The 12,248-nt window shown below is 38.2% G+C and overlaps 1 protein-coding gene across 1 annotated transcript in view; it reads left to right on the top strand.

Annotated features, from left to right (window-relative positions):
* The window catches only part of ARID4B (AT-rich interaction domain 4B), an 88,195-nt gene extending 75,968 nt beyond the window's left edge, over positions 1-12,227 (top strand). The window contains exons 19-24 of the mRNA XM_054279482.1: positions 718-910; positions 2,294-3,502; positions 5,330-5,440; positions 8,091-8,306; positions 9,721-9,867; positions 10,455-12,227. Coding sequence (XP_054135457.1) covers positions 718-910; positions 2,294-3,502; positions 5,330-5,440; positions 8,091-8,306; positions 9,721-9,867; positions 10,455-10,585 — 2,007 coding nt within the window. The 3' untranslated portion in view covers positions 10,586-12,227. The remainder of the gene's footprint in view (positions 1-717; positions 911-2,293; positions 3,503-5,329; positions 5,441-8,090; positions 8,307-9,720; positions 9,868-10,454) is intronic.
* Positions 12,228-12,248: the final 21 nt, after the last annotated feature.

Genomic DNA, 12,248 nt, shown 5'->3' with positions numbered 1-12,248 from the left:
GTTGCTCCCTGTGTTAGTTTGATACATAGTTAAGTAATCCTTGCCTCCCTTCCTGACCTTTTGATTGGCTTAAAAATGCTTATCAGGCAAAGCAACTTCATAGCCTTTTAAACATGGATGTCTTTTCATCATGAATTTGGCTTTGCTCCTTGAGGTGGGGAGGGGAAGCTTCTCTTTCCTTCTTTCCTGAATTTTTAATTAAATGTACAGAAATCAAATGAGGAGGATACAGATTATTGTCAGTGTTGGGAGCCAGCTTGAGGGGGGTGAAATTTGAGATCTCTCTGATTCTGCAGTGCCAATCTATGGACTAGTCCATGTGCATGGAACTCTATAATTTTATTGCCAAAATTTTTTTCAAAATTAACTCTTCCACAACTGATACTTAAGCTTAGATGATGACATATTTCTTGGACAGTGGGCTGCAAGGAAGCTTTTCCTTCTGCCACCGCTGAGCCTGTCATGCTGCAGTGCCACTTCTCCTCGAGCACTGCCTGTGTTTGTTTTCCCATTTGTTTTTTTGTTGACAAAGTCCCTGTCTTCAGTAGAAAGGTCTTGGCATGAAGTGTAGGAAGGTGTTTGTAGTCCTTGAAACAAAGAGGAGAGCTTTCCTCTACAGATTGAATGTTTAAGATAACTGTAAGCATTGTTTAATTGTAATTCATTAAAAGATGTGTGCTCCAATCAGAAGAGTTTTTGTATCTCTTTTTCACCTAGAATAAAACTGACAGAGAGAAGGAAGAGAAGTATTCTCCTAAACCTTGCAAATTGCGACGTTTGTCAAAACCCCCCTTTCACACCAGCACGTCACCAGAGACTGGGTCCAAACTTGACAGCACTGAAGCCAAAAATTCTGAACAAGCTCCAGTTAAATCAATAGAAATTACTTCTATCATTAATGGGCTACAAGGTATTGTACTTTCAAAGCTTTTTCTAATTCTGTCAATGGCCTTTAAACAGGAGTAAATGACAGCATAGAATAACTGGTGCAACTAAATGCTTGAGTCTTTGTGGCTAATTATAACATCATCTTCAGAAATAACCCTTGGACAAAAGCAGTGTTGGAAGTTTCTGTGAATTCAGTGTGTTAATGGTCATTACATTTTGTGTTGCCATCCTTTTTTTTTTTGTTTGATATAGAGCTTTTTGCTTCCTATCTAACTTCTAAATATTTAATTTTGATTTACCTAAGTTATAGGACCGATTATTCATATCTTCATGTCTGTTGCTAGCACTATGTTCTCCTGGCCACTCATTTAACAGCAGCATTTTAATACCTACTTGCATCTCTTCATTCTTAGTTTAGAGCATGCTTCCAGAGAAGGAAATCATGTATGGTATAGGTAGTTTGGGTAACCACAGACTTTTGTAGAAGCTGTGTGAATTTAATTATCATTCTAGCTTATTTGAACTTGGATGACACTGGCCACTGAGTTCCAAAACTGTTGGTAGAATAACAATCAACATAATCTAGAATGCTTCATTTCCTTGGGAAATGAGAAACAAAAACCAATTAGTGATGATACTATTAGTGTGATAATTAATCTGTAATTAACTTTACAAATCAAGGAGTTATATATATACATTTGAGCCAATTCCTGTGTTTCTCCTTGAATCTGTATCTTTTTGCACTGGATGAGATTGCTGTTGATACCTTTGGGATTATATATCTTTGTTCTTCTCTCAGTTTCTTTGTTGCTGACCCTGAATTTTCTTGCAGTTGTCGTACATTCTTCTTGTCCGTTTGTTTGCCTAAGTGCCTTTCTATATTGCTTTCACTTCTTTTTTTCCAGGCTGATGATCAGATTGTTTGGTTGGTTTGTTAGACAGTATCCAGTCTGTGTAGTGTTGTTGTGTCCTTTAGACTCTGGATTTTCCAGGGAAAATCATGTCTGTGTTATGAGCTTTGGCAAAAAGGCAGATAAAGGTAGTATTTGTCACCCATAAGAAATATGTAAGGGCATCTTCAGTTACTGGTTTGGGTGCAGAAGTTCGTATTTTATGGATTAATGCACTCTATACTTTGTCTACCTGTTCAGAAATTCCTGGAGATGTACTGTATAACAGAGAATCTTCCTAGTTTCTAATCTAGCCATTATACCATGAGTTTTTGAACTCTTCAGGAAGTACCATTTAAGAGAGAGACTGCTAGATCCCTGTAGCATGTCTTCATATCTGTACAGTTTTATTTAGTTGTGTTTTTGGTTTTGTGTTTTTCAGTAATTCTTTGTAATCAGAATCAAGACAAACTTTTCTTGTTTTGTTTTTGTTTTGTTTGGATTTATTTTATTAGCTTCTGAAAGTTCTGAGGACAGTGAGCAAGAAGATGACCAAAGTGCCCCGAATGTTCATGCTGATGGCAAGGAGGAATCTCAGCCCGAGGCCATGAGCCAAGATAAAAATGAACTCCGTCTGAAAGAACAGAGCGGTTCATCCCTCCCAGAAGAAACTAAAGCTCTTACAGATGCAGTGCTGCCCAAGTCTGTGTCCAAGTCTCCTGAAAGATTGCGGAAAGAGATGGAAGAGTTATCTGAGGATAGTGACTCCGATGGAGAAGATGAAGCCACAAAGAAGAGAAAGGATGGAAAGAAGGAGATGGTGGATAAAACAGCAAAACCACAAGTGAAGCGTGGTAAGCGAAGACACTGTGTTGCAGAGGAATCCTTAAAGACCGTGTCACCTAACAGGAAGGATGAGAAGTCCAAAAACAAAGACTCCCTTAGTTTAGAAAACAGCAGTAACAGCTCCTCGGATGAAGATGAGGAAGACAAATCTAAACTGAAAATCACTCCAACGAAAAAGTACAATGGACTAGAGGAGAAAAGGAAATCGTTACGGACAAGTACTTTCTACTCCGGATTTTCTGAAGTGGGAGAGAAAAGAATAAAGCTTCTAAACAACTCTGATGAAAGACTTCAGAACACCAGAGCAAAGGATCGAAAAGATGTGTGGTCAAGTATCCAAGGGCAGTGGCCAAAGAAGACGCTGAAGGAGCTGTTCTCAGACTCTGACACTGAGGCTGCTGCTTCTCCTCCACACGCTGCTCCCGAGGATGCTGTGAGAGAGGAGCAGCTTCAGACTCTTCCAGAAGAAGGCATTTCTTTGCCTAACTGTGAACTTGAAAAATCTTTGCCAGCAAGTGTGGATGTTAAACCTGTTGAGGAAAAACCGACTGAAGTGGGTGAGAAGAAGGTTGAATTTCCAAGCAGCGGCAGCAATTCCGTGCTAAATACGCCTCCTACAACTCCTGAGTCACCTTCCTCTGTAACTGTGACGGAGTCCAGTAGACATCAGTCCAGTGTCACTGTCTCTGAGACACTGCCACCGAATCAAGAAGAGATACGAAGCATCAAAAGTGAAACAGATAGCACAATAGAGGTGGACAGTGTGGCAGGGGAGCTGCAGGACCTCCAGTCTGAGGGAAATATTTCTCCAACAGGTTTTGATGCCAGCGTCAGCTCCAGTAGTAGTAATCAACCAGAGCCAGAGCATGCTGAAAAAGGTAAAGGAAAGGGTAAACAGAGCTGTCTCCAACCTAACCAGCTCTTATTTCTAACATTGCTGATGTGTTTTCATTCTGTTTTGATTATGGTGCAGGGAAGTTATTTGTTGCAGGAAGTAGTAGTCTGCTGTCCATTTCAGATGTGTGGAAATGGCATAATCATCTCGTGAGTAAAATGTAATCTGCCAGCAAGTTTAATGGCTTTTTGTTTGAAATTGTGGTGGTTTCACTGAGGGGCAAAGGATAAAAGAATGAAGTTTATACTGGATATGGCAAAAAAGCCCAGAGCAAACTGTAATAGCTTGTGTAAGGAACACTTACTGTAGCAAGATGGAAGCAGTTTCAGCACTGTCCTTAGAAGCATGAGATGCTTTTCTTGCGTAAAATTTGATTCTCTGTAAGTTGTTTGTTTTGGGGGAGAAAGCCCTCTTGCTGCTAGGGTGCTTAGGCAGTCATTTCTAATTTGTATTTTTCTAGAACATTAACTTCATAAGATTCAAGTCAAGCTGATAAAAGCATTGACCTTTTCAGCTATGTTTCACTTTCATATGTGATTTTTTGGATTGAAGTTCCTTTCCTGAAACCACTAGAGAGTGGGGGATAGTAAACACTTGTGCACATGATGTTGCTGTACTGCTGCCTGCTTTTTAACTGCTGGCAAGGCAAGATCCAAAAGCTTTTTCCTGAAAGTGACTGGCTATTTTGCAGTTCATCAAAAGTGCAGCTACTTTCACTGTGTCACAGTGGATAAAAATTATGAACACAGAGAAAGAAAATACATTTTGTATACAAACCTGAGACAGAAGTGGGTTTTCTTAGCTCAGTGGATTTTGGCTAGCAATTAGCTATTTTTTTTCCAAATGCCCTTAAATTTGTGTTACCTTCAGTGTTCTGTTGGAAATGATCTTCTGAAAGTATGCAACAAAATGTGTTTCCTTAAAGGGGAGAGTTTGAAAGAGGTCAATGTGTACCTCTTGATAAATACACCTGTGTTGCTTTGCTAATTAAAGCTGGGTGGGTTTAGAACTTAAGTTGCTTGGGGTTTTTTATATTGACACTTGAAAGAAGTTTACAAGATTGTAAAAGAGTATTTTTAAATGTATTGGACTTGAAGCTCCTCTCTGATTTTGTCAGCATGTTGCCTGTTTCAGAAAATTAGGTTCCTTAATTTAAATTGTTTTATTCAAGGGGTCATTTTTAATCTGTGAGTCACATGGTTGTGGAACAATGTTTGAAGAAGTTCTAAAACACTCTCTTTTAGCAGGTGTACTATAATCCTTCCATGTTCCTTTTCAACTTTTTTCCTGTTGTAGTCACAAATACCAGTAGAATTTTTCCCTTGTTTGCCTTTCTTGTTGGTTTTTTTTTAAACATAATCTAAGATCTTTTTTAACACCTTCAATCAATGTAATTACTGAACACAGATTATGGCTTTGGTTTTTTTCTCACATCTTTCAAGTACAGCAAACTTTTAGAAACATTTTTTTTGTCCCAGTAGGTCTTGATAACTTTTTTAATAAATGTATTCTTATTTAATTTACAGTTTTAAAAAATAGTAAACCCATGTGGTTCAAAAGAAATTCTGGTGATCCGTAGGGGAAAGTAATTTGGAATCATCATACATGTGCACTCTCTGCAAAGAAACTTCGTCTGCCTTCCATTGTCTTTCACCTCCTCTTGTCAGTATAAGTAGAAGACTGAGCTGCATTAAGCATAGGCAGGAACAGTTGCATTGTTGTCTATAAACTTAAGCTTTGAAGTGTTCTGTGGGAGGAGTGCAAGCATTTATTTAATTCTGTTTCTTTTTTTTTCTTTTCCCAATTATAGTCTCTACAGGCCAAAAAAGACTTAAAGATGCTCAGGGAGGAGGCAGCTCCTCAAAAAAGCAGAAAAGAAGCCACAAAACACCTGTGAGCAGCAAAAAGAAGAGTAAAACTAGTAAGTACAGCTTAGTGTGAAATAAAAGGTGTTAAAGTAGCGTGTCATTTGTTCAGCTGATTGTAGGAGATGAAGACAGTTAATAAAGAATGCATTAGGACAAAATGTTCTCATCAGGGAATTCTTAATACTTTAAATGAAGAAACTGCTCTACCTAAACACCAGAGTGTTTTTAAATGACTTGTATTATTTCTGGGCTGTTTCTAAGAGCTCCTTAATATTTTGTAATTCAGGAAAAAAAAGAAGAGTGAGTATTTTACACATGGTAGAATTGGGACAGGTATCTCTGTATCATGACAGCTGGCTGCTTTAGAGGGGAGACTGGGACCTGAAGGAAATTATACTCTGTATTTCCTGCAAGATGAGATTTTGGAGGTTAATTTCTCTACCCTGTAGCAAATGAGAGAATAATTCCAGAAGAATACAGATTCTTGTTTTCTTCCTGTGCTGTCTGTTACATCTGCAGTAAAAAATGCAACTTTTGCAGTTTTTTGTTGTTGTAGAAGCTAATTGGAATAGAAACTACAGTACTGGGTAAGGGAAGCTTAATAAAAGCAGAGGTGTGTTAGGGGTTGTATGCACAGCTGTTTGGGAGACAACAAGATCAATTACTGCTTCATTTCATTGTTAATAAAAAAATACCAGGAAACAACTAGAGATTGAAGCCTGGAAGGATAACTGTAAAAAATGGAGTTAAATAAAGGATAAAAAGCATATGCCATGCTTTTTTTCCTCTCTCTCCCCCAGCTTCCCTCCCCTCTTTCCATTAACAGCTTTAGCAAAAGTCTTGCTAGTCTGGTATTTGCTTCCACCCTACCTGTCTTTCATGTTCATTGATCTCCTCTTCATATTTTCTCATCCTTTTTAATTCCATTTTACTGGTCTCCTCCTTTCATAATCCTTATTCCTACCCTCACCCCAGAAATTAAAGTAACCAAACAAACTGAATTTGCAGAACCAATACACCATTTTAAGCCTTGCCTTTATTCCCTTGGATTTGGTGAATTTACCCCTTTTTCTCAACCTCTGTCTTCATCAGTATGTGATACTTCAAAGCTACTACCATGTAGTCATTGGTGTGTGCTCTTTTTGTTAGACTTCAGGCACTACTGGAGGTAATAAGGAAAACGAATAGACAAAATGTGATTCAGCTGAAGGAAAAAAAAAAGCTTTTGGCAAAATTCCAGAGTATCTGTTAACCTGCTTGTGTGGCAGCTTCAGCTTTTGCCTTTGCATTAAACTATTGAATTCAGGGTGCCCCCGATGCAGGGAGTGATTGGCATCTGACTCCATTGATTCAGAATGCTAAACAATTGCTTTATTAAAACTATATTATATTACATTAATACTATGCTATATTAAAGAGATACTGTACTACAAAGAATACTAAAGAAAACCCATGACTGTCTTGAGACAGCCAGGATGCAGCTTTGAGTGATTGGCCAAGGAAACAAAACAATCCTTGGCAGAATCCAATTGACAAATCACTTCAGGTAAACAATCTCCCTAACACATTCCACAGGTGCAAAATAACAGGAGCAGCAAGTAGAGATAAAAATTGTTTTCTCCTCTCTGTGCTTCTCTAGGAAAAAACCTGAGAGAATTATCTCTCTGTTCAGAGAATGTAAATGCCACATTAAACCAACACCAACAAGCAGCTGGCCAAGCTCTTTCACACTACATGTATTCAGCTTCTCCTGTGTATATCACCAGATCATAAAGGCCAAAAGGTTCAGGGCTTATTTGGTCATCACCTGGGGCAGGTACAACTGAGGCATACATTTTTCTTAATAAATATAAATTCAATGTGTTTTTATAAACAACTCTTAACAATGGAGGTTCTGCAGATTTCCTAGGCATTTTATTCCACTGCTTTGCTAGACTTGTGTTAAATTACAGTTGCTTGTGCCTGCTTTCACCTTAGTTTTATTTTAGTAATGCTAAAAAACTTCAGCCTTTCAATCCTTACTCATAAACCTTGTCTTTTAGATAGATTATTTTGTTACTCCCCTTTGAGTGATTTGATTAAAAACCTGTGTTCAGTTCGGCCTGTTGCTTTAAAGTTTTTTCAGCATGAGGTAAAGTTCTTCTATTTTGGGTCAGCAAAAGATATTTTTCCAAAATGAAAAAATGGTATCATCATGTCTGAGAAATTTGTAGAGTACATCACAGATGTTCATATTATTGATAGTGATTTTAGTAGAGGAAAATGAAAATAAAGGTTACGTAAGATTAAGAAAAGGCTGTGTTTGCTCTGATTTCTGCTATATGTGTCCTAAAAATACAGTCAAATTCTGTTTGTAAGTGTTAGCTCTAAGATGGGATAGAAGTTTATATATTGAATACCACATTAGAAGTTGATGTCAGAAAGAGGTAAACAGGAGATGGGCCATAATAATCAGTCTTGTGAACTCCTAGAAAAAGTGCAGCCCCATGAGCAGGTTCATTTTGTCCCCATTATATACCTGGTTGTGCTTCAGTGATGCAAAGAGCATCAAGCCAAGCTGACACACCAGGATGGATTCTGTTGTTTGAAAGTAAAAGATTTGGGTCAAATAAATTGCCATTGTATGAAAATCAGCACAGAGATTGCTTCTGGCAAGCTTCAGTTTGGGCTTTGTTTTGTAACAATGTCTTCTTGTTTCTTCAGCAAACAGCAGCGACAGTGATGAACTATCTGCTGGTGAAAGTGTGTCCAAGTCCCAGTCAGCAAAATCAGTTTCTACTGGTATGAAATCTCACCAAACCAAATCACTCACAAGAACACAGTCTCCAGGAAAATGTGGTAAAAATGGAGAGAAGGAGTCTGATCTCAAAGAACAGAATAATCGTTTGCCCAAAGTTTACAAGTGGAGCTTTCAGATGTGTAAGTATTTTCTTGAAAACATACCTAGTTCCAGTTCAGATACTTGGATGATTGATTAGTAATTTTTCCCCGATCCATTTTGCATTACTGAACCAGCACATGTTTGCTATTTCTAGGATTAAGAACTTCCACTCTGTTTCAGTCAAGCTACTGGTCCAGCTAGGGGTGAGCAGTGTGGAAGGGATCCTGCCTAATCCTATATGATCCCATTTGTCTGCGTGTCTGAAAAACAGATCAGTGGCTTATCAATTCCCTCATATTAGTGCAACTTACCAATTGAATCTGACTTTGCTGGTTTGGTTTTTTTTTTTTTAAATTTCCTCCCCAGCGCTGAACGTCAGCATTAGTCTCCTTTTAAACATATTTTTCCCAGTTTGTTCTTCACAATCAAGTTGCATTCTGCTGCTCTTCAGGAGTATGTAATGTAAAAGGTTTTTATTGCCACTTACTGCCCTGTTGAGATTCATTGAGCACTTTCCTGGTGCAACACATTTGAGGTGCTTTTGCTGCTTCCTTTCTTTTTACCTTGGCTACACTCCACATGCTAAAGTTGCTCAGCAGAATTTGGTGTATGGAGTGATCTTTGACACATTTCGTGCTGTAGCTGAATCAGACACTTGAGCTTTCCTCATTTTCCCACAGCCTAACATAGTTGTGACTTTTGGTCCTTTAGTGCTGCCTTCATTACAGGTTGATGTAGTGCATTTTGCACCTCACAATAGTTCAAATGATTCTTAAATGCTTTTGAATGGAGTGTGTCCTGTGTGGCTTCCCTGGACTGAGCCAGGAGTTTCTCCTGCCTGTGCTACCCAGTGCTGTGTGCCATGCTGTGGAGATCTCCCAGCTGGAAACAGCCAGAGGGGCAGCTCCTGTGCTGGCCATGTCCAGCATGGTTGTCCTGTATGGTTTTTCCTTATGGCACGTTTGCCAGGGGCTCCACCAGAACCGCCCCACAGCTGTTGCACATTGCTGTGCACATTGCTGTTGTAACCTGCTTATTTTGTACCAAGACAAGTCAGGCCAGGCTGACCTTCCCAGTGTTTCAGGCCAAACTGAGCCTCCAGCAAGGACTGAAAGCAGCATGCTCAAAGCTAGTTTTTGGCCCTGATGTTTTCATCCCTTGTCTTATTTTTTTTATTCTTTTCCTCCTGATGGGTAAGGCAATGCATCTTTTTCCTCTCCCAGTTCCTTAAAAAGTCCCCAAAAAGCATATGGCGGTATCTTGCAAAGAATAATAAAAAGTGAACAAATTTGGGGTGATAAAGAGCAGCTGCTGCTGCTGTTGTTTCTTAGCTTTGCTGTCTGCTAGCCCAAAGCACATCACTGTGACTGGAGTATCTTCCACTTCACTGACATCCAGAAGTGTTTGGGAATGCTTCAATACAATAATTAACAGAGATTGTTTCACTTGCAGCTGACTTGGAAAATCTGACTAGTGCTGAGCGCATAACAGTTCTCCAAGAAAAATTGCAAGAAATCAGGAAACATTACCTGTCCTTGAAATCTGAGGTGGCTTCCATTGACCGAAGAAGAAAGCGCTTAAAGAAAAAAGAGCGGGAAAGTGAGTGCTGGAAACTAAATTCTGCTTTTAGAGGGCTTAATTGCATGTTATGTTAAGGTACTGGGTTATTTGCTGGGAGATGTGTGTCATCAGGAGTATGGTTTTGTTTGGGTTTTGGGAGATGCTGTGTGCAGGTATTTTATGGCCATTAGGAGGATCAGATACCCAGTGACTGTGGAGAGGGAAGAGCGTTACCAAGATGTGCAATCTGTTGAATGCTCTTGAGGAGGAACCACTTCATACAGGAAAAAATGTACAGAAAATAAACTTTTCTGAGCAGTGAACAAAGGGTATTAATAACTTCTAATTTTTCCTCAAGTTACAGATAAATTTACTGTAGTGTCGCTTGTGGGCCTAGTTAGTGCTTTCCCCTTGGGATAAGGGATTTATTCCATGACTTTAGGGGATACCAGTTAAATTGAGTGCTTGCTACACAAACCAGGCAGTGGAAAAGAAACCAGTCTTTTCCATTGCAAGGCATTGGTTGCTGGAGTCAGTATGTACCAGTGCTTGCTGCTGAGCAGGAAAACACGTTTATTGCTTGATTTATGAATCCCTGTAACCTGTGTTTTCCTTTTCCTGCACAGGTGCTGCTACTACATCATCTTCCTCCTCATCACCTTCCTCTAGTTCCATTACGGCTGCAGTTATGTTAACGTTAGCAGAACCATCTATGTCAAGTTCATCACAGAATGGAATGTCAGTTGAGTGCAGGTGACAGCAGGACTTGCCAAAGCACTTTGCACTTAATGGCTGCTGAGGGCCACTCTTTTTTTTTTCCTTTTTTTTTTTTTTATACTGCACAGTGGCACAAAATTCAGACAAGCACTATTTTGTATTTAAAGTTGTTTCTTGACAAGCTAACTTTGCACTTAAGTGCACTTTTATGAAGAAAAAGTACAACAAACTGCTTTTCCTCAAGCAATAATTGTTTCCAACTTGTCTGGGAATTGTAAGTCCAGTGACTCGAAGGCCTTCCACTGTGGCAAATGGAGGCTGTTCACTGCCTGTAGAGACAGGACAATAAGTATATAGTTGTTGGGGTGATCTAAATCAATGTGGTAAGGCTTACTGTATTCCCTGGTATTTTGTTAAAGCTGGAACATTTGATATTTTTCCATTTATTTATGACAAATATTGAAAATATTTTCATTTGTACAAGCTAATTGTTTTTTAACTGCTAAGTCACCTTATAGTGGCTTTAATTGTATACGTCAAGCACATCTATTCAAAACCTGCAGTTAGTAGGATGTCTGACATCAGTCCTGATAACCAAATATGAGGATTCCTTTTAAAAGAAAAAAAAAAAAGACTGACTAATGTTTACAGGTTTGAATTAGGCTTAAGTAGGTTACTCTGGGTTTTAAGAACCCGTTAATTGGAATGAAACTACTGTACTTTGCCATTTTTCTATAAAACAGTATTTTTTTTTAATTTTGATAAAATACATTATGAAAAAGAAAGAAAATGGCTAACAAACTGTATTAAATCTTAATGTATAAAGATTGTATTCAGCCAGTTTAAAGTGTATATTTATTCATAATGGATTATAACAGGTATATTTTTGTGTTTTCTTGTAAATGTTTCTTTTCCCCTTAAAGCAACAAATATTTCATTTGTAATGCTTATTTTATTACGAGCTTCTAGGAGAGGACTTCAAGAGGGAGCAAGGTGTGAGGTTATAATTTGTGGTTGCTGATACCAACACTGCCACAAAAGGGTAGTTGTTTTTAAAATGACTAGCTAGCCGAGTGGTAGATGTTTAATTTTTTAAATGCCTTGTACAAATTCCAAAACCAACTTCAAAATATTTTCACTTGTATTGATTTTATGTTGAATGGATCCCAAGCTCTCTCCTGTCAATTCTATACCTTTGTAAGACATTTGTATATTGCGGAAGTGTTCATTCGAGCTATTTAATACCTGGCACTGTTAATACACAGTACTTTATTGTACAGATTGTTTTACTGTTTTAATTGTAGTTCTGTGTACTTCTTTTGCCTGGGGAAATAGGGGCTGGCATGTTTTTCTTTGTTTTCTGGCAATACAACATGTAAGAATTTGAAGCATTTTGTTTGTAGATGCTAGTGTCAGAATCCTTTTCATTTGACTTTTCTAAGAAAAGCATTTTCAGTCTTCGTAGTGTGCGCTTAAGGTTATAACTGATTTTATTGAAAATGGTTTCAAAGTATTCAGAATTGTACAGGACTGTAAAAATTTGTTGACAGACATTGAAGGAAAAGCTTATAGAAAAAAGCTATAAAATATATATTAGGTTCTGCAGAAAATGGAGAGTTATGTAATATATTGTACAAATGTAAGCAAAGGCCTCTGAAATAAAATGCCATAGTTTGTGAATCCCTGATTTTGTTTCTAACAGT

The sequence above is a fragment of the Melozone crissalis genome, unplaced genomic scaffold, assembly GCF_028551555.1.
Source record: "Melozone crissalis strain CALT ecotype California unplaced genomic scaffold, PUWL_Pcris_2 ptg000027l_1, whole genome shotgun sequence".
In the NCBI taxonomy this organism is placed as follows: Eukaryota; Metazoa; Chordata; class Aves; order Passeriformes; family Passerellidae; genus Melozone; species Melozone crissalis.
This window is presented reverse-complemented; position numbering and strand designations above follow the sequence as displayed.